This window comes from Leucoraja erinacea, chromosome 21 (genome assembly GCF_028641065.1).
Source record: "Leucoraja erinacea ecotype New England chromosome 21, Leri_hhj_1, whole genome shotgun sequence".
NCBI lineage: Eukaryota > Metazoa > Chordata > Chondrichthyes > Rajiformes > Rajidae > Leucoraja > Leucoraja erinaceus.
Genome location: NC_073397.1, coordinates 16878427 through 16897465, shown reverse-complemented (window position 1 = coordinate 16897465; position 19039 = coordinate 16878427). Strand labels below are relative to the sequence as shown.

The 19039-nt window shown below is 48.2% G+C and overlaps 1 protein-coding gene across 2 annotated transcripts in view; it reads right to left on the bottom strand.

The window, feature by feature from the left end:
• The window catches only part of LOC129707306 (deoxynucleoside triphosphate triphosphohydrolase SAMHD1-like), a 58368-nt gene that overhangs the window by 16345 nt on the left and 22984 nt on the right, over positions 1-19039 (bottom strand). For both annotated transcript variants that reach the window (XM_055652243.1, XM_055652245.1), the window contains exons 5-10: positions 15051-15118; positions 13723-13881; positions 7641-7747; positions 4182-4290; positions 1460-1551; positions 41-156 (exon numbers count right to left, since the gene is read on the bottom strand). In XM_055652243.1, the coding sequence (XP_055508218.1) occupies positions 41-156; positions 1460-1551; positions 4182-4290; positions 7641-7747; positions 13723-13881; positions 15051-15118 (651 nt within the window). The remainder of the gene's footprint in view (positions 1-40; positions 157-1459; positions 1552-4181; positions 4291-7640; positions 7748-13722; positions 13882-15050; positions 15119-19039) is intronic.

Sequence of the window (19039 nt, the reverse complement as noted above, 5' to 3'; positions counted from 1 at the left end):
AGAGCAGACTTAGGTCAGACTGAATGACAAGAGTGTTCACCTGTGAGCTTGGTGTAGGCCTCCATGTCATCGATCGACTCGGAGATTTTGCAGATTCTCTTATTTTTTCCAACGATCTGGATGTGTGGATCTGCCAGCACCAGGGCTTCAGTGATCCTGACGGAGTAAACATGTTCAGAAACATGTCAGCACTTGTCTGAACCAAGTGCGGCACAGAGACGCAGCTGGCAGAGCCGCTTGCTCACAGCGCTAGGGACCGTGGGTCGTTCCCGACCGCAGATGCTGTCTGCATAGAGTTTGCATGTTCTCCCTGTGACCGCAAGTTTCCTCCCACATCCCAAAGGCATGCGGGTTTGTCGGTTAATTGGCCTCTAAATTGCCCCCCAGTATGCAGGGATGAATGGAGGAGTGGGACAACATGGGGATTAGCTTTTTGTTGCATGCTATCCAGTCACAGATTATGTGAGTGGGTGATCGATGGTTGCCGTGGACTTGGTGAGCCTATTTTCATGCTACATCTTCCGCTCAAACATTGTTGCCCGCACTACTTCTTCACAACAACTTGACAGGGAAACACTGGAAACAGATCTGCATTGGTTTCAACACCCTTGGGACAGGGCAAAGGGAGTTTAAATGAAACATTATTAGGCTCAAGCCCTGAGCAAAGGGTCGATGCAATGTCAACACGTCACGGTCCGGTAACATGAGGGTGCGACTGAAATATTAGTTTGTTTTATTGTCACATGTATCGAGGTACAGTGATAAGGTTTTTTGTTGCGTGCTATCCAGTCAGCAGAAAGACTAGGCATGATTACAATCAAGCTGTCCACAGCGTATAGATACAGGATGAAGGGAATAATGTTCAGTGCAGGATAAAGTCCAATAATGTCTGATTAATGATTGTCTGGTGGTCGTCAATGAGGTAGATGGTATATCAGGTCTGCTCTCTAGTTGGTGAAGTGTGAATGGAGATGATGGAAGGGAGGTTGGTTTGCATGATGGTTTGGGCTACGTCCACAATATCCGTCATCCTTCACACACATCAGTTGCTTGCAGAAACATTTGTGGAGGTGGAAGGTTGGGGATGTGTGGAAGGGTGCAAGGTAATAATATGGAGAAAGGGGCAGCATGGTGGTACAGTAGTAGAGTTGCTGCCTTACAGCGCCAGAGACCCAGGTTCGATCCTGACTATTGGTGATTGACTGAACGGAGATTGTACAGTCTCCCCGTGGCCTGCGTGGGTTTGCACCAGGATCTCCAGTTTCCTCCTACACGCCAAAGATGAATGTTGGAAGGTTAATTAGCTTGGTATCATTGTAAATTGTCTCCAGTGTGTACAGGACAGTGCACGTGTGTGGGGAACGCTGGTCAGCATGGACTCGGTGGGCCGAAGTGCCTGTTTCTGTGCAGTAACACTAAACTGAAGGCTCCTTACCAGCCATACTGCAGGAGTACTCACATGCTCTCAATAATGTTAACCACTCGGTGTTGATAGGCCCTGCGGTGTAGCGTGTAGCGTGTGTGAAACATGTTGTACAGGTCACCAGCCTCCTGTGGACAGAAAACGAGAGGTCACCTCTCCCTCCTCACACTGCACGTCAGGAACAGCAGTTCTGAAGCACGGAGTGATTCAGTTGCTGGGGCAGAGCGATGTTTCAGAATAAGGAGGCACAGTGGCGCAGCGGTAGAGTTGCTGCCTTGTAGCATCAGAGATCCAGACTCGATCTTATTACTGGTGCTGCCTGTAAGGAGCTTGTACATTCTCCCTGTGACCGTGTGGAATTTCCAAGGGAGCTCCTGCTTCCTTCCACACTACAAAGATTTGTTGGTTAATTTACTTTGGTAAAGATTGTAAATGGTACCTTGTGTGTGGATAATGCTAGTGTATAGGATGATCATTAGTTGGCAGGGATTCAGTGGGCCCAAGGGCCTGTTTCTGGTGCTTGACTGCACGGAGTTTATATGTTCTCCAAGTGTCCTCCGTGGGTTTGCCCAAAGTAAACTAAATACAATAAACCCTCATTATAACAGACCATGTGGTGGGGAGGTGAAATGGGTTCTGTTATTGCTGATTGTTCAAAGGTTATATTGGCGATAGAGAGGTCAGATGGCTGATCTATCTGTCCCTCTCAATCCTATTCTCCTTCCTTCGCCCCATAGCCCTCGACACCCTTACTAATCAAGAGTCTGTCAACACAGCAACTGTCTGCTGTTTCAGAGGAAAGGATTACTAAGTAATAAAGTGACATTGCATTAGTATTAAAAAAATAGAACGGCAGATGCTGGTTACAAAGAGCTGGAGTAACACAACAGTTCAGGCAGTATCTCTGGAGGGCAGGGATAGGTGACGTTTCGGGTCAGGACCCTTCTTCAGGCTCTTTCTTGCCGTTACCTGTAGGTACAATTCAACTAGTTTTTAAAAGCAACATCCATTCTCAGTCTGGAACTGGGCCTGGGATCCAGGTGAGTTGTAACTAGGAGGGTAGAGGCAAGGATCGGCGAAGTCAATGGTCGCGGACGGCCATAGCTTAGGTAAGGGTTGGAAGTGGTGGTGAGAAACGCAGCCTGGAAGAGGTTGTGTGGGCCAGCGGTGACGGCAGTGGGCCCTGTCTGGAAGCGGTTACAACTGAAAACCGTGACAAAGATGTCCGTAATAAAGAGGGTTTACTGTACTGACCTACGAGGTATTCACTGTTCATAAGGCAACAGCACAGCGGAAGCGGAAGCTGTTTAGCGCATCACAGGCGTCTATACCTCCACCTAACACATAACCCCAATGATGCCAAGAAGTGGGATAACATGAAACTGGTGTGAATGGGTGATCGATGGTCGGCGTGGACACGGTGGGCCAAAGGCCTGTTTCCAATCTGTATCTCTAAACTAAATTTAACAATGACTCGTTCTGAACTGTCCTTGTCTGTATGCCCAGCTTCAGCTTACAGAACTCCAGTGTGCCTGTGAATGCTGACAAGAAGATTACTATCTGTTGGTTTTATAGAACTACAAGGGTGCCTGTGGTCTTTGGATTTGGATTCATCAATGGAAAAATGTCCTAGTTTCATCGACTGGGGAGCCTCCTTCAGGCCTCAGCCCCCAGCCCTCAGGCTCCTCCTCCTCCTTTTTCCTTCCTTCTCCCCGCCACCCCCTATCAGTTTGAAGAAAGGTTTTGGCCCGAAACGTTGCCTATTTACTTCGCTCCATAGATGATGCTGCACCCGCTGATTTTCTCCAGCTTTTTTGTGTACCTCCTTCAGACCTCACTGGTCTTTTAGAAATTAAATTATAAAAGAGATGAAAAAGTTTAACTTAGACGATGTAACTCAATTGCATGAATAGGAGGATGGGCAATTAGTGACCGGGGCAGTCTAGTCCTGGTATCAAGGGCGCAGAACATCTCCAAATGCAAATGGAGATAAAAATCTTGGAATAGTTGGGGTTATGTGTTAGGTGGAGGTATTGATGCCTCTGATGCACTAAATGGTGCTGAGAGGCAGCAGCTCCACAAGCTGCATCACTCTGCTGCACTTTTGCTGGTCATTTCCTCAGAGGACAGAAAACAGAGGAAAGAAGTTCTGAAGGCCGCTTCATGAACTAGAAAGCAAGACACAATGCTGGTGTAACTCAGTGGCAGCATCTCTGGAGAAAGGGAATATGTGACGTTTGGGTCAAGACCCTTCTTTAGACTGAGAGTCGGGGAAACTAGAGGTATGAAAAGGTTCAGAACAAATCAGAGCAGGCTCTGATGACCAAATGAAGGTGGGGCCCACAATGATCCATTCTAAGCTGTGGAAGGGGAGATCACAAAGGGATACAAACAGTGAAACTAGCTGGACGACTAGGATGAGGGAGGGAATGCAAGGGTTACTTGAAATTAGAGAAATCAACATTCACACCGCTGGGCTGTAAGCTGCCCAAGCAAAATACGAGGTGCTGTTCCTCCCATTAGCGTGTGGACTCACTCAGACAGTAGAAGAGGCCCAGGACAGAAAGGTCAGTACGGAAAAGAAGTTAAAATGTTTGGCAACCTAGGGATTGCTTATGCCAAGATGGGCCGAGCGTAGGTGTTCAGCGAAACAATCACCTTGTCTGCACTTGGTCTCGCCGATATACAGATCATAATCAAGCAGGGCTTCTCAAAAACACACTCAAGAAACTCCTCGGCTTCTCACAACATACATCACCTTATCTCGAGTGCAAATGTGCTTCATGTTGCCGACTTTACAAACTCGAGCGAACTTGAGGAAGCGTTCAAAGTCAAAGTTGTTCCGGATCCCCAGGTGGTGACAGTCCCTTCAGAAACAAGAGGAGACATCAATGGCAATTTCCGGCAGCCAGCGTTAAAGCATTTTCATGTCCGACTGATCACTCACACAGAACGTGCCCCGCTGCTGAGATCTATGGGCTCACATCTCAATGTTTTAAAGTCCCTGGCGAGGATTAGGCAATCAACTCCTGATCAGTGATGAGTTAATTTCACTAGACTCGATACAGATACAGAATTTGTCATTTTAGTTGGGGAAAACTGTCAATAGATTGACATTACTTAAAATCAGAGTGCAATAGCCAATCTGAAGAATGGTCCTGGCCCGAAACATTTCCTGTCCATTCCCTCCACATACTGCCTGGCCTGCTAAGTTCTTCCAGCATGTGTTTTTGCTTGTGATAGGCAGGCAACACATTCAAGGTGGCGTGTGGGTGTAAACTAAAACTAAACTATCTGCCTCCAACATCACCCCTGGCAATGGGTTCCAGACCCCCAACACTCTATGTAACAAAGAAACATGCCCCGCACATCTCCATTAAACTTTTCCCAGTTCACATGATAGATAACCTTCTAGTGTTGGACATTCTCAACCTGGGAACAAGGTTTTGACTGTCTACCCTATCTATGCCTCTCAGAATTTTATATCCTTCTATCAAGTCTCACTACAAGCCCTGACGTTCCAGATGTCGATCGGTTCAGTTCTCAAACAGATCGCTTTCATCAGAAGCAGTCGTCAAGGTCCCAGCGAGCCGCACGCGGCAGACGGTCCCAGCAATCTGTGGCTACACCCTGACTGCAAGCCTGGCATGCCCGCGGTGTAACCCGGAACCCACCTGTAGTGGGAGCTTTGTCTGAGGCTCGTCTCATGCTCGCCCCGGAGAACTGGGAATTGGAGGGAGTCGACAAAGGCAGTGGATCCTGGACATAGGGACAGTAAGAATCGGAGGTTCTTACCTTCCGCCCCCTCGAGGTCGACTGCGAGAGGCAGCCACGGGGCACGAAAGCTCCAGGTGTCCGGGCGAGGAGAGGGGCAATGGTTCACAGATGATGGAATGGAGGCAAGGGGCCTTTATGGCCATCTGCAGCTGGGACCTTGAAAGTGGTGCCAAAACCTGGCGACTATTGCATATGGACTCTGTGTATAAGAAAGAACTGCATATGCTGGTAAAATCGAAGTTGGACAAAAATGCTGGAGAAACTCAGCGGGTGAGGCAGCATCTATGCAGTGAAGGAATAGGTGACGTTTTGGGTCGAGACCCTTCTTCAGTGATATGAAGGGGGGGGGGCGGGGGGAAGAAGAAAGGAAGAGGTGGAGACAGTGGGCTGTGGCAGAGCTGGGAAGGGGAGGGGAAGGAGGGAGAAAGCAAGGACTACCTGAAATTGGAGAAGTCAATGTTCATATCGCTGGGGTGTAAACCACACAAGTGAAATATGAGGTGTTGCACCTCCAATTTGCGGTGGGACTCACTCTGGCCATGTAGGAGGCCCAGGACAAAAAGGTTGAATATGGAATGGGAGGGGTAGTTGAAATGCTGAGCCACCGGGAGATCGGGTTGGTTAATGTGGACTGTGCGGAGGTGTTGGGCGAAGCGATCGCCAAGTCTACGCTTGGTCTCACCGATGTAGAGCAGTTGACACCTCGAGCAGCGGATGCAATAGATGAGGTTGGAGGAGGTGCAGGTGAACCTCTGCCTCACCTGGAAAAACTGCTTGGGTCCTTCGATGGATTGGAGGGGGGAGGTAAAGCGACAAGTGTAGTATTTCCTGCGGTTGCAAGGGAAAGTACCAGGGGAGTGGGTGGTTTAGGTGGGAAGGGACGAATTGACCAGGGAGTTACGGAGGGAGCGGTCTCTGTGGAAAGCCGAAAGGGGAGGAGATGGGAAGATGTGGCCAGTGTTGGGATCCCATTGGAGGTGGCGAAAATGTCGGAGTATTATCTGTTGTATATGACGGCTGGTAGGGTGGAAGGTGAGGACAAGGGGGACTCTGTCCTTTTACGAGTGGGGGAATGGGGAGTGAGAGCAGAGCTACGGGATATAGAAGAGACCCTGGTGAGAGCCTCATCTATAGTCGAAGAGGGGAACTCCCGTTCCCTAAAGAAAGGGATGCCCTGGTGCCCTGGTTTGGAACACCTCATCCTGGGTGCAGATGCGGCGTAGACGGAGGAATTGGGAGTAGGGGATAGAGTCCTTACAGGAAGCAGGGTGGGAATAAGTGTAGTCCAGATAGCTATGGGACTCAGTGGGTTTGTAGTAGTCACTGGACTCTGTGCCATTTCCATGCATTCTGTACTTAAGCAGGGATTGCGTGTACCTTGGTACATTGTATTGTATTGTATTGTATATCTTTATTGTCATTTCCTGAGTATCCGCATACCCAGAGGAAACAAAAAAACGTTGCTCAACCAGTGTCCATTCAGTGTGCATGAAAAATAAATAGAAATAAAAAATACATGTATCATGAACAAATTTAACACTCTACTAAACATTCAACAGGCGTTCTGACCGGCAGCGGCACAACAGTGGCTCTGCTGCAGTGTGTCCAGGTTGGGGGTTTGTGCGCGATACTTGGCAGGGGGCAAAGTCCATTTAGCAGTCTTATAGCCTGTGGGAAGAAGCTGAGGAGCATCCTGCTGGTTTTGCAGCTAATGCTCCTGTACTTCTTCCCAGATGGCAGGATGGAGAAAATGTCATGCGATGGGTGGTAAGGGTCTTTGATGATGGAGATGGCTCTGCTGATACATCTCTTCCTGTATATGTCCAGCAGGAAGGGGAGTGGAGCACCAATAATCCTGCTGGCGGTCTTCACTATCCTGTCTAGTTGGTGCCGTTCGTACGCCTTGCAGCTCCCGAACCAGGAAGTGATGCCGTAGGTCAATGTGCTCTCGACAGTCCCCCTATAAAAAGTCCGTAGGTGTGTAGTGGGGAGGCCTGCTTTGCGTAGTATTCGGACAGGGTGTAGTCGCTGCTGGGCTCTCTTGACCAGAGCTGTGGTGTTGGCCGTGGACGTCAGGTCATCAGACAGATGTAGTCCTAGGAACTTCATGCTGCTGACCCTTTCCACATCAGCTCCGTCGATGTGCAGAGGTGTATGGTGTTGTTTCCCCGCCCTCCTGAAGTCAACCACCATCTCCTTAGTTTTTCCTACGTTAAGAATGAGGTTGTGGGATTTGCACCAACCTGTGAGCAGCTCCACCTCCATCTTGTACGCCGATTCATCATTGTCACTGATGAGACCCACCACTGTTGTGTCATCAGCGAACTTGGGGTAATAAAAAACCATTTGTTTAAACAAATGGCTGCCATGTTCCAGGAAGCTCTGACTGAGAAAAGTCACGCATCGAGGAACGTCTAATCAAGATCACACAGAGACTTACCTGGCAAAGTAATCCCACTTATCGACATCAATCCCAGTCCGCTTATTGGCAACGATTTCATACAGAAATCCTTTCTCCCGATAACATCTTCCAGTGGCCATACTACACTGGAAAGATGAGATAGTAGAGTTTACTTTGGGCTTTAGAGATACAGCAAGGAGACAGGCCCTTCGGCCCACACCGACCAGCAATCTGCTCAAACACTAGCACTATCATACACGCTGGGGACATTTTACAATTTTAAATGAAGCCAATTAACCTACAAGCCTGTACGTCTTTAGAGTGTGGGAGAAAGCCGGAGCACCTGGAGAAAACCCATGTGGTCACAGGGAGAATGTACAAAGTCTGTACAGGCAGCACCCAAGGTCAGATCGAACCTCAGATTCAGATTCAATTTTAATTGTCATTGTCAGTGTACAGTACAGAGACAACGAAATGCATTTCGTTGTCGAGAGACAAACGAACCTGGGGCTCTGGGGGCTGAGAACAGCAGTTCACTGTAGTACCGTTGCTCCACTGTGCCGTCTGAAAATCCACAGATAAAGGATACATTCAATGCAAAGATATACCATTGAAGCTCGATTAAAGTTCAGAGGTCCAAACTATGTACAGAAAGCACCCTTAGCCAGGATCAAGCCTGGGTCTCTGTGGCCGTAAGGCAGGAATTGTACCGCTGTGCCACTGTGCTGCCATGTGTTAGCGATAGACACAGAGTGGAGACACAGGGAACAGATGATGCTAGCTGATAAAAACAAAACACACTCTGGGTGGGAATCTGTCATATCACCCATGTTTGAAACCAGGTACATCACTGAGATTGACCGATAAATGTCCCCTAAGTGCAGAGACAAACAAGGACAAACGATAGTGCCAGCCAGCATTGGCAACAACAGCAGCATCATGTGAATGAATAAAAGCAACGAGGGTACAAAAATCAATTCCAATTATAAAGCTATCTTTTGGACCGGGCACAGCCTGCAGCAGACCGGAGCAAAGGAGGTCACCAATGGCTACACTTGGCTCAGCTGACCCTGCTACACTGCCAGGATAATGGGCCTTCATGGGTAAGTTAAGAGCTCTACACCTAGACCAACTGGGACTGAGATTCTTTTCTAAGATGCATCTAAATGCTTATGTATAGTGATACGTACTGAACTATATACAAAAATGAATTTCACTGTACCACAGTACATTTCACGCTACCTCGGCAAGGCCACCAGCATACACCACCACCACCATCTCATTCCCTTTTCTCCCCCTCTCCCATCAGAAAAAAGGTACAGAAATACAAGAGGTACAAAAAACGCACACCTCCAGATTCAGGGATCATTTGTTCCCAGCTGTTATCAGGCAACTGAACCATCTTATCTATCTATATTGCTAAAAGTCTCTTCTTGACCGGATTTGGGCGACTGTGCAGCGATTTCCGAGAGAACGCCACCACCTACGGCCGTCATTTTTGGCCACCTCGCTCAGAGCCCCCATCCGCCGCTTGTGTGCTGATGATTTTACCAGTCGATGAAAAATAACAGAGATATTAATGATTTTACAAAATTCCCCATTCCCCCTGCTGCCCCCGGTGGGGGGGGGGGGGGGGCAGGGACTATATAACCAGGAATTGGTGTGCCTCATTCAGTCTCTTCAAGATGGAGGAAGGCAGAGGGTCACGTTTCTCTGAGCTGTGAATAACACTGAACACATGTCCACACTACTGTGAGTAAGTACCCTTAATGTGGTTTGAAAATGAAAATATGGTTAAAGTACAAAAGCACTGCCTACAAATGGTTGTTTGGGGGGTTTGGGTTGAAATAAAAAGGCATTCTCTCTCACTCTCTCTCCTTCCTCTCCTTCCCCCCCCCCCCCCCCCCCCCCCCCCACCCCACCTCCTCTCCCCCCCCTCCTACTCTCCCCCTCCCCTCTCCCCCCCCTCTTCCCCCCTCTCTCTCCTCTCCCCTCTCCCCCTCTCCTCTCCTCCTCCCTCCCCCCTCTCCTCCCCCCTCTCCTCTCCCCCCCTCTCCTCTCTCCCCCCCTCCCCACTCTCCCCCCCCCTCTCCCCCCCGCCCTTCCCTCCCCCCTCTCTCCCCCCCTCCCCCCCCCTCTCTTCTACCCCCCTCCTCTCCTCTCCCCCCTCCCCCCCCCCTCCTCCCCCCTCCCTCCTCCTCCCCCCCTCCTCACCCCCCCCCACCCTTCCCACCCCCCTCCCCCCCTCCCCTCCCTCCTCTCCCTCCTCCCCCCCCCCCCCCCCCCCCCCCCCCCCCCCCCCCCCCCCCTCCCCCCCCGCCCCACCCTCCCCCCCCCCCTCCCCCCCCCCCCCCCCCCCCCCCCCCCCCCCCCCCCCTCCCCCCACCCCCCCTCCCCCTCCCCTGCTCCCCCCCCTCCTCCCCTCCCTCCCCCCTCTCAGCTCCCCCCCCTCTCCTCTCTCTCCCCCCTCCCCTCTCTCCCCCTCCTCTCTCTCCCCCCCTCCTTTTCCCCCCCTCCTCCCCTCCCTCCATCCCCTCCCCCCCGTCCCTCCCCTAAACCCCCCTCCCTTCCCACACCCCCCTACCCCCTTCCCTCCCCTCCCCCTCCCTGCTCCTCACCTCTCCCCCTCCCCTCCCCCCCCTCTCACCCCCTCCCCTCTCTCCCCCTCACTCTCATCCTCTCTCTCTCCCTCCCCTCCACCCCCACCTTTCCCCCCTCACCCACCCTCCCTCTTCTCCTCCACTCCACCCCCTCTCCCTCTTGCCCCTCTCTGTGTGTCTCTGTCTCTGTCTCTGCCCCTTCTCTCTCTGACCTAACTCTCCCCCCCCCCCCCTCTAGATATGACTGCAGGTTGGGGGCTATGTGTCAGTAGATAGGGTGGTTATGGGGTAAAAGGAGCAAATTAATATATTAATATAATATCAAGGGAGGTAATTAGCGCGAGTGCGGGGGGGGGGGGGGGATAGTTAGTGTGTGTGACGCTGCATGCCGCCTTCCCCCCCCACAACCGCACGTTGGGAGAACAGACCCAACGGGTCTGCACTTGGTCTAGTATACAGGTGCACAACCTTTTATCCGACAGCCTTGGGACCAGACACTTTTCGCAATTCGGAATTTGTCGGCCTTCGGAATGGAAATTTTTTAGCGTAGATTTTAATGGCTGACCCAGTGGTAGAGTGCTCGGCTCATATCCGCAAGGTCGCGAGTTTGCGCCTTGATCCCGGCAGTTCCTCGGTCGCGAGTTTGAGTCTTCAATGTAGTTTTTTCTTGCAGAATAAATGTCTGTATGAAATGCAATGTGTTGAATGAAATCCTGAATTTGTAAATGTGACCGCAGCATTGAATCACCTCTCGCACTCATATCACCCTAGCGGGGCTACATGCCCTTAGGCGACATTTTCACACTTTTATATCCGTGTGCAGCAGAGGCGACGTGCGTTTGGCGCCAAACGTGAGCTTTGGTGTGCAGACGACATCCTGGAAAAAATGTCCGGTTTCTTCCAGGGAGGCGATCTACCCTCCCGGGCAATATACCCTCCACTTCTCTTCTATGAAGGGGATTTAGTTCCCCTTTCTTCCAGGACCGACCGGAGGTTCCGCTGTCACCTCTGCGGGCCACCCTCAGTGAATGCTCACTCAACTTTGTCTTGGGATTCCTACTCTCCCGCGCAATGTACCCTCACCTTCTCTTTTATAAATTGGGATTTAGTTCCCCTTTCGTCGAGGACCGGCCAGAGGTTCCGCTGTCTGCGGGCCGCCCTCAGTGAACGTCCTGTCTCCATGTCCCTGGGATAGCAGGGGGCGATCAAACAGCACAATACCCCCCTCCCCCTCCAACTCCAGAGGAATCCACTCCCCGATGGGCCGCTACGGCGACAAGTGGCAGTTCGCCCACAGCCCGAGCTGCGCGACCCCAAGAACAAGACGTACCTTGCACACCATCAGCTTCTGCCCATACAGGGAGCGTGTTCCTCTGGAGTTGGAGCGGGGCTGGGCTGGAGTTGCGGATCTGGGATCTCCGTGCTTGCAGTGGGCCTGGGGGTCGGTGTCCCGATGAGGGGGCGCAGCTCGGGCTGTGGGCGAACTGCCACTTGTCGCCCATCGGGGAACGGCTTCTGGTGGTCCTGATGTCTCCCGCTAGTTTGCCGTTTTCCTCTGGAGTTGGAACGGGGCTGGGCTGCTGCTAGCTGTGGGTCTCTGGTATCTCCGTGCTTGCAGTGGGCCTGGGGGTCGGTGTCCCGTTGGTCCTGACGTCTCCGGTGATTGGCACTGTATGCTGGCATCGCCGACATGAAGACAGTGCAAAGCCCCCACGCCGGTGCAATGGGCGGGGAGCTGGAGAGGGGAGGGAAGGAGTCACACACATGGCCGGGAAGCAGAGGGGTGTAGGTGGGGTGAAACTGAAGGGAGCGACAATCTGCTGCTCCCTACCCGCTGAGTTAAAAAGTTCCCACGCAAGACTCACGATACACTATGTATCATGAGTCTACCGTGGGAACTTTTTAACTCAGCGGGCAGACAGCAGCATATTGTCAATTATTAACCCTCCCGCGCAATATACCCTCACCTTCTCTTTTATGAATGGGGATTTAGTTCCCCTTTCTTCGAGGACCGACCGGAGGTTCCGCTGTCACCTCTGCGGGCCGCCCTCGGTGAACGTTTTCAAGGACCTTTCTTCAAGGACTGAAAAAATGTCCGCTATTCGGAGGTTTTCGTTATTTGGATCTTCGGATAAAAGGTTGTGCACCTGTATTACTAAATCTCTGATCTTGACTGCTTTTGGCCGACTTTGCTGCAATTTCCGTGAGAACGCCGCCACCTACGGCCGTCATTTTTGGCCACCTCGCTCAGAGCCCCCCTCCGCCGTATGAGTGCGGAGGATTTTTTGCGTCGATGAAAAATGAGAGGGATATTAATGTTTTTACAAAATTCCCCATTCTCTCTGCTGCCCTCACTGGCGGCAGGGGAAGGGACTATAAAACCAGGAAGTGTCGTGCCTCACACAGTCTCTGCCAGACCAGGAAGCGAAAAGGTCACGGCTCTCTGAGCTGCGAATAACACTGAACGCACGTCTACTCCACGGTGAGTCCCCTCGATGCGGCTGTAAAGTAGCTGCAGCCCTTTTTAACAAGTTTGTGTTCACAAAATGAATTTTGGTTGTCGGGCGTCTGCAGCTCAATTGTTTGCCTCGCCTTTATTAACAAGTTGGTGTTCACAAGATGAATTCTGGTTGTCAGGTGGCTGCAGCCCAATTGTTTGCCTTGGCTTGGCTTTTAAAATCGTTGCAACAGTTGGATGCCTGCCCAAGCATCCATATGGCCCACAATGTCTATACTAGCCCTCTGGAAACCAGTACCTTCAGCCCGCAACACCCATACCAGCGCAACAGACAGCCCCCTCCCACTGGCGAGCAGTATTGGAATTGGTCGAGGTGGAATATTGCGTTAGGGAACAGCCCTCCCGTGTGATGCTGGGACCCAACGGGTCCCACTTAGTCTAGTTAACTACTAGAGAGTAGTCCTGACCTTCCATCTACCTCAATGGAGACTATCTTTAATTGGAGTTTACTGGGCTTTATCTGGCACTAAACTTTATTCCCTTTATCATGTATCTGCACACTGTGGACGATTGTAATCATATATAATTTTTCCGTTGACTGGATAGCATGCAACATAAGCTTTTCACTGTACCTCGGTACACATGACAATAAACTAAACGTGATAAATAAAGAACCATTGCTCCAGTGTAAAACAGAAAATGTTGCACTAGTTACATTTTCCACTTTTTATTCCCCTCCCTTGGATCAACAGTATCAGTTTAGTTTTTGGAACTACAGCAATGATACAGGCATTTTGGCCCATTGAATCCACGCCAACCAGCGATCCCCACACACTAACACTATCCTACACTAGGGACAATTTACAATTTTACCAATCCAATTAGCATACAAACCTGCATGTCATTGGAGTGTGGGAGGAATCTGGAGCACTGGGGGAAAGCCTACACAGTTCACAGGGAAAACGTACAAACTCCGTACAGACTGCACTTGTAGTCAGGATCGAACCTGGGTCTCTAGCGCTGCAAGGCAGCAACTCTACCACTGCTCCACTGTATCACTTACCACTTCAGAGCCGTCATCAACTTCTGTTGGTCGGCCTCGGATCAGTTCTTTTATAAAGTTCACGTCTTCTGGTAACTTCATGCCATAGCTCAATAGCACAACTTTTAGTCCGTTGGTGTCGATCAAGTGGTCAAACATGGCCAACGAAGCATCTTCATGCTGCACCAAGTTAAAGTTTAGTTTAGAAACTCAATTCAGAGAAGGGAATGAAACATCATTCAATGCACATTAGTAGCAATTAAAGTTAAGGCAAAGTACTGGAGGAACAGCGGTTCAGGCAACATGTGTGGAGGGAATGGACAGACAACATTTTGGGTCGGGACCTTTCTTCAGACCGATCAAGACCCTTGATCGAGGATGCAAAGTAACATAAACATTTAACTAGTGCTTTAGTCAGTCATACAGCACAGAAACAGGCCCTTGAGCTCAACTTGCCTACGACCAAAATGCACCATCTATGCTTGTACATTGTGACATGTTATGATAAAACACTGAACAAAATCCAAGGAATGTCCTAGCCAGCCCAACCTCTCCCTATAGTTCAGACCCTGGAGTCCTGGCATCATTCTCCAATGCTCACTGAACTTCCGCAAAGACACCATCATGTCATAAAAGTCGTGTGATCGTAGAACGAGGCCATTCGGCCCATCAAGTCCACCGCCATTCAATCATGGCTGATCTACTGTATCTCTCCCTCCAAACCCCATTCTCCTGCCTTCTCCCCATAACCTCTGACACCTGCACTAATCAAGAATCTATCTGCCTTATAAATATCCACTGACTTGGCCCCCACAGCCTTCTGCGGCAAAGAATTCTACAGATTCACCACCCTCTGACCAAAGACATTTCTCCTCACCTTTAATTCTGAGGCTTGGACCTCTAATCTTAGACTCTCCCACTAGTGGAAACTACCTATACACATCCACTCTATCCAAGCCTTTCACTATTCTGTATGTTTCAATGAGGTCCCTCATTCTTCTAAAATCCAGCAAGTACAGGCCCTGTGCTGACAAACGCTCATCATAGGTTAAACTACTAATTACTGGGATAATTCTTGTAAACCTCCTCTGGACCCTCTCCAGAGCAAGCTCATCCTTCCTCAGATATGGTGCCCAAAATTGCTCACAATATTCAAAATGCAGCCTTAGCAGTGCCTTATAGAGCCTCAGCATTACATCCATGTTTTTGTATACAAGCTCTCTTTAAATAAATGCTAGTATTGAGTTTGCTTTCTTTACTACCATCGCTGGAGATGGGATCACTGCATGCCCCTATTGCCACGTTTCACGTAACACGCACCCGTAAACGGAGACTGCAGATTGCATTACCTTCCATTTATCTTTCCTCGTCTGAGGAATAACATTTCCATCAAAAACGTGTGAGAAAGGCCCATGACCTGAGGAACAAAGAAAAGTCAATGTTGAAGGAAGGAACTCAGATGCTGGTGTAGTGGCCATTTGGCTTGTTTTGCGTGTCATTAATGATAGCATGTGTCTTTAAATTTTAGACTGCCCGTTATAGTGTGGGTGGGATATATGACATATTTTTAGGTGTGTTTGGAGCAAGAGCAACGTAACTAGTCGGAAGAAGTTTGGATGTGTCTTATTGTCTTTCATCAACAATAAAGAATTTATTCATCAAAGGACTGCGTTTTTGAAGACTTATCTATGAAGAAGCTCTTAAGGTCTCTGATGGTGAGCTTGCATGCGTAAAAAGACATTCCCCTTAACCATGTAGTCCATTTAACGGCTTGAGGGAGTAATCTCTTGAACGATATAAAAATCTGCATCTACATTGTCAAAGGAAACCTACCGGCAGGGGGGTGAATACCAGTCCCAGAGAGTGGGACAGAAGAATTGGCTAAGATCTCGAAAGAGGTTTTGGCCAGAATACTGGTTCCAGTCGAGGAACTGAAGACAATACCAGGTCCAGCCGATGAACTGAAGACAATAGATCTCGGCCAGAGAAGGCCTTGAAGTCTATCGACAGCAACGAGACTTAGCTAAAGACAACATCACAGAAATTGTGAGTAAAAATCGACTATTATTCTTTGAATTTTGAGGCTGCAAAGCTTTAATTTTAAAAGGCTTCCGTAATAGGAGCCTGAACGTGTTTTTTACTGTCTGGAGTTTCCAGCCAGTACGGCCTTGGATTGGTTTGAACTCTTGATAATACGCATTCCTTTTGAATTATCGTCATCTTTAAGCCCATGGATGTTGGAGAAATGTATCAAAATCTCAGTATTTTATTGTTCTGATGAAATTGTTTTCAAAACAGCAACTCAATGTTTACATAAAGTAGGAACAGAATTCAGAGAAGACTGTTCGTTCAAATTAAAGACTTGGCAATCTGCCAAGACCTCTTTAAAATCATGGAGCCAGAAGAGCCATGCCTGAGGAACCACGAGGTGGCGATGAAAGACCAATGAGACAACTTATACTCACTGAGAAAGGCCAAGTTCTAGCTCTGAAGGAAGCCGAGAAAGAGGAAAACTTGATATGGGAACAAGTTAACGAGTCATTTGATAGCTACAGAAAACTCATGTATCGAAAATTCACAAGCTGCCTATCTGAAAGCAAACAAGAAGAAGATAAACAAATTATGGAAACAGGTTACCAGATTAATTGGAAAACAGAAGAAACTAATTAAATCAGCACAGAACGTGATTAAGCTGAAATTTATTATGAGCAAACTATGGAACCTCTGTGAAGAGGTTGGAAAGAAACAGGATGTGCTGCTGTGTTCACAGCCGTCTCGGGAAGAACGAATAAGACACATCCAGTGGGAGGAAGACAGGGTGAAGTTATTTAATGGTTTTGTGGATAAGGCAGAGGAGTGGTTATCTGAAATTATGCCACAACTTACGAGCTTAGTAGTTGGACGTGTGACGCAACAAGGTGCCAGAATGGAAGATGAAATTACACCACGAGATAATATCTCGAAAGTATCTACACGAGGATCAGGACATAAATCTGGTTCTACAGCCAGTTCAGTATCAATGGCTTCTGCTCGATAGGGAGTTAAAGCTGACCTTGCCGCTCTCTCAATAGAAGCGGATGCCTTGAAGTTGAAACATGAGATTGGACGAGAAGAAGAAGAGATGAGGCGACGAAAGGAACAACTGAAACTAGACACAAAGATGGCTCTGGACCAAGAGTAAAAAACGACTCCAAGTGAGTCAGCAGTTGGATCAATTCCACAATCGAGGTCCACTGGATTTCTTGGGTTTGAAAACCTATTGGTACAGAGTAGGATGGATAAAACTTCATCTCAGCAAATTAGTGCGAGATCAAAACAAAAGTAGAAAGTTGTCAGTATGAGCCAGAAAGCCATGGCTATAAAAACGCGAGAAGATAATTTAAAGAGCATTTTGGTGATGAACAGAGGATTGCTAAAACATACATGGAGAAGGCCCATGCTAGGAAAGAAATCAAGCCAGAAGATGGGGAGGCATTGAGTGATTATGCAATATTTCGGAGAGGTTGATGAAACTTGCAGCTCGATGAAAAATCTCGGCCACATGGAGGAAATGAATCTTGCGAGTAATACTAGAATCATCATTAGCAGATTGCCCAAAAGACTGAGAGAAAGGTGGAGATACGAAGCAGGTGGAATAATGAATGAAAGGAAGCAAGTAACCAGGCTACCAGACCTGGTGGAATTCTTAAAAAGGGAAGTACGGTACATGTGAGAGCCACACTACAGGACTATTGAAGATTATAAACCGATTGCAACTAACAAAGGTTCTACCTTTACCAATACTGAAGAAATATCAGAACCTATGAGAAGTAGTTTTGCTACCACAACCAGACCTGTGGAAAAGACTGACAGAATGAAAGGAAATGTATTTACTAGCAAGCAAATAGTACTTTGTTTGCTATGTGATGAAGTTGGTCACAGCATAAGATGGTGTCGAAGATTCAAGATTAAAGAATATGAAGAAAAGATGGATTTCTTGAAAGAGGAGGGAATCTGTTTTGGATGTTTGAATAAAAGGACATATGGTGAGAGACTGTAATAGTCCTATAACTTGTTATGTGCAAGCTATATCACCCTGAAGCACGTCACACTGAAGAAGAGCTACCAGAGCATTGGGAAGAAGAAGAACTGGAACAAATAGATGAAGAGCTATCAGAGCAAATAGAAGAAGATGAATTGGAGCAAACGGAACAAAAGAAGAAGCCAACTACTCGAGTTGCTATCACCTCGCCTCAAGTAACTACTCATATTGGGGCCGGGGTTGAAGCTTGTTTTTTTTCTATCTTACCGATACAGGTAAGGAACAGCAAGATGAAGAAAGTGTTGCAAACATATGCTTTTCTGGATCACGGAAGTCCGACTACTTTTTGCACAGAAAATCTGATGAGAAGGCTGAACATCACAGGAGAACAGACTAAGTCAATTATGTACCATGCCTAAAGATAAAGAAAGCAGGAGTCATTACGAGTATGGAGATATCCAGTTTGGATGAAGATAATTTTATACCAATATCTGAAGTGTTTACACATGGAACCATGCCTGTTGATCATCAAATATACCAAGACATGAAGACTTGAAACAATGGCCTTGCCTGAAGGATGTCAAAATATCTGAAATAAATTCTAGTGTTGATCTACTTATCGGAACAAATGTTTTGAAGGCATTGGAACCTATACAGGTTGTTAAGAGCCAAGGTGATGCTACAAAAGGATATGCTACAAAATGCAAGTGATGCAAAGATATGCTACAAAAACCCTACTTGGATGGGTTATCTATGGCTCCTTGAAAAGGAATAATGAAAACGAGAATCAGTGGAACTATCCTACCATTGCTGTTAATCAAATATCTACTGATAAATTAGAAAAGCCAATGATGAAGCCATACCATCATTGTGATGTATATAATGTAAATGGTGTTACCTGCCTCCAAGTTAAAGGGGGAGCAGTGTGATGTATGTAATATAATAGTAAGATTAAACGAGTACTTACCAGTACGAAGTTTGATCTGTATTTTATGAGGAGTTACGATGAGGGATTACGTGAAGAACCCACCCAGCGCGCAGGCGCGGCATACTTCCAAGCAGCGGTGTGGAATCACAGATAGACACTAGTTGAAGTAAAGATAGTAAACGAGACCAACGAGACATCAGTCCGAATTTGATCTATATAATGAGGGTGGGAGCGGAGGGCACGTAATCCCTCATCGTAACTCCTCATAAAATACAGATCAAACTTCGTACTGGTAAGTACTCGTTTAATCTTACTATTTTACTTCGGAGTCACGTGAGTGACTACGTGAAGACTTCAAAGGTCTGTGATTTCAAACCGTGTAACAGTTA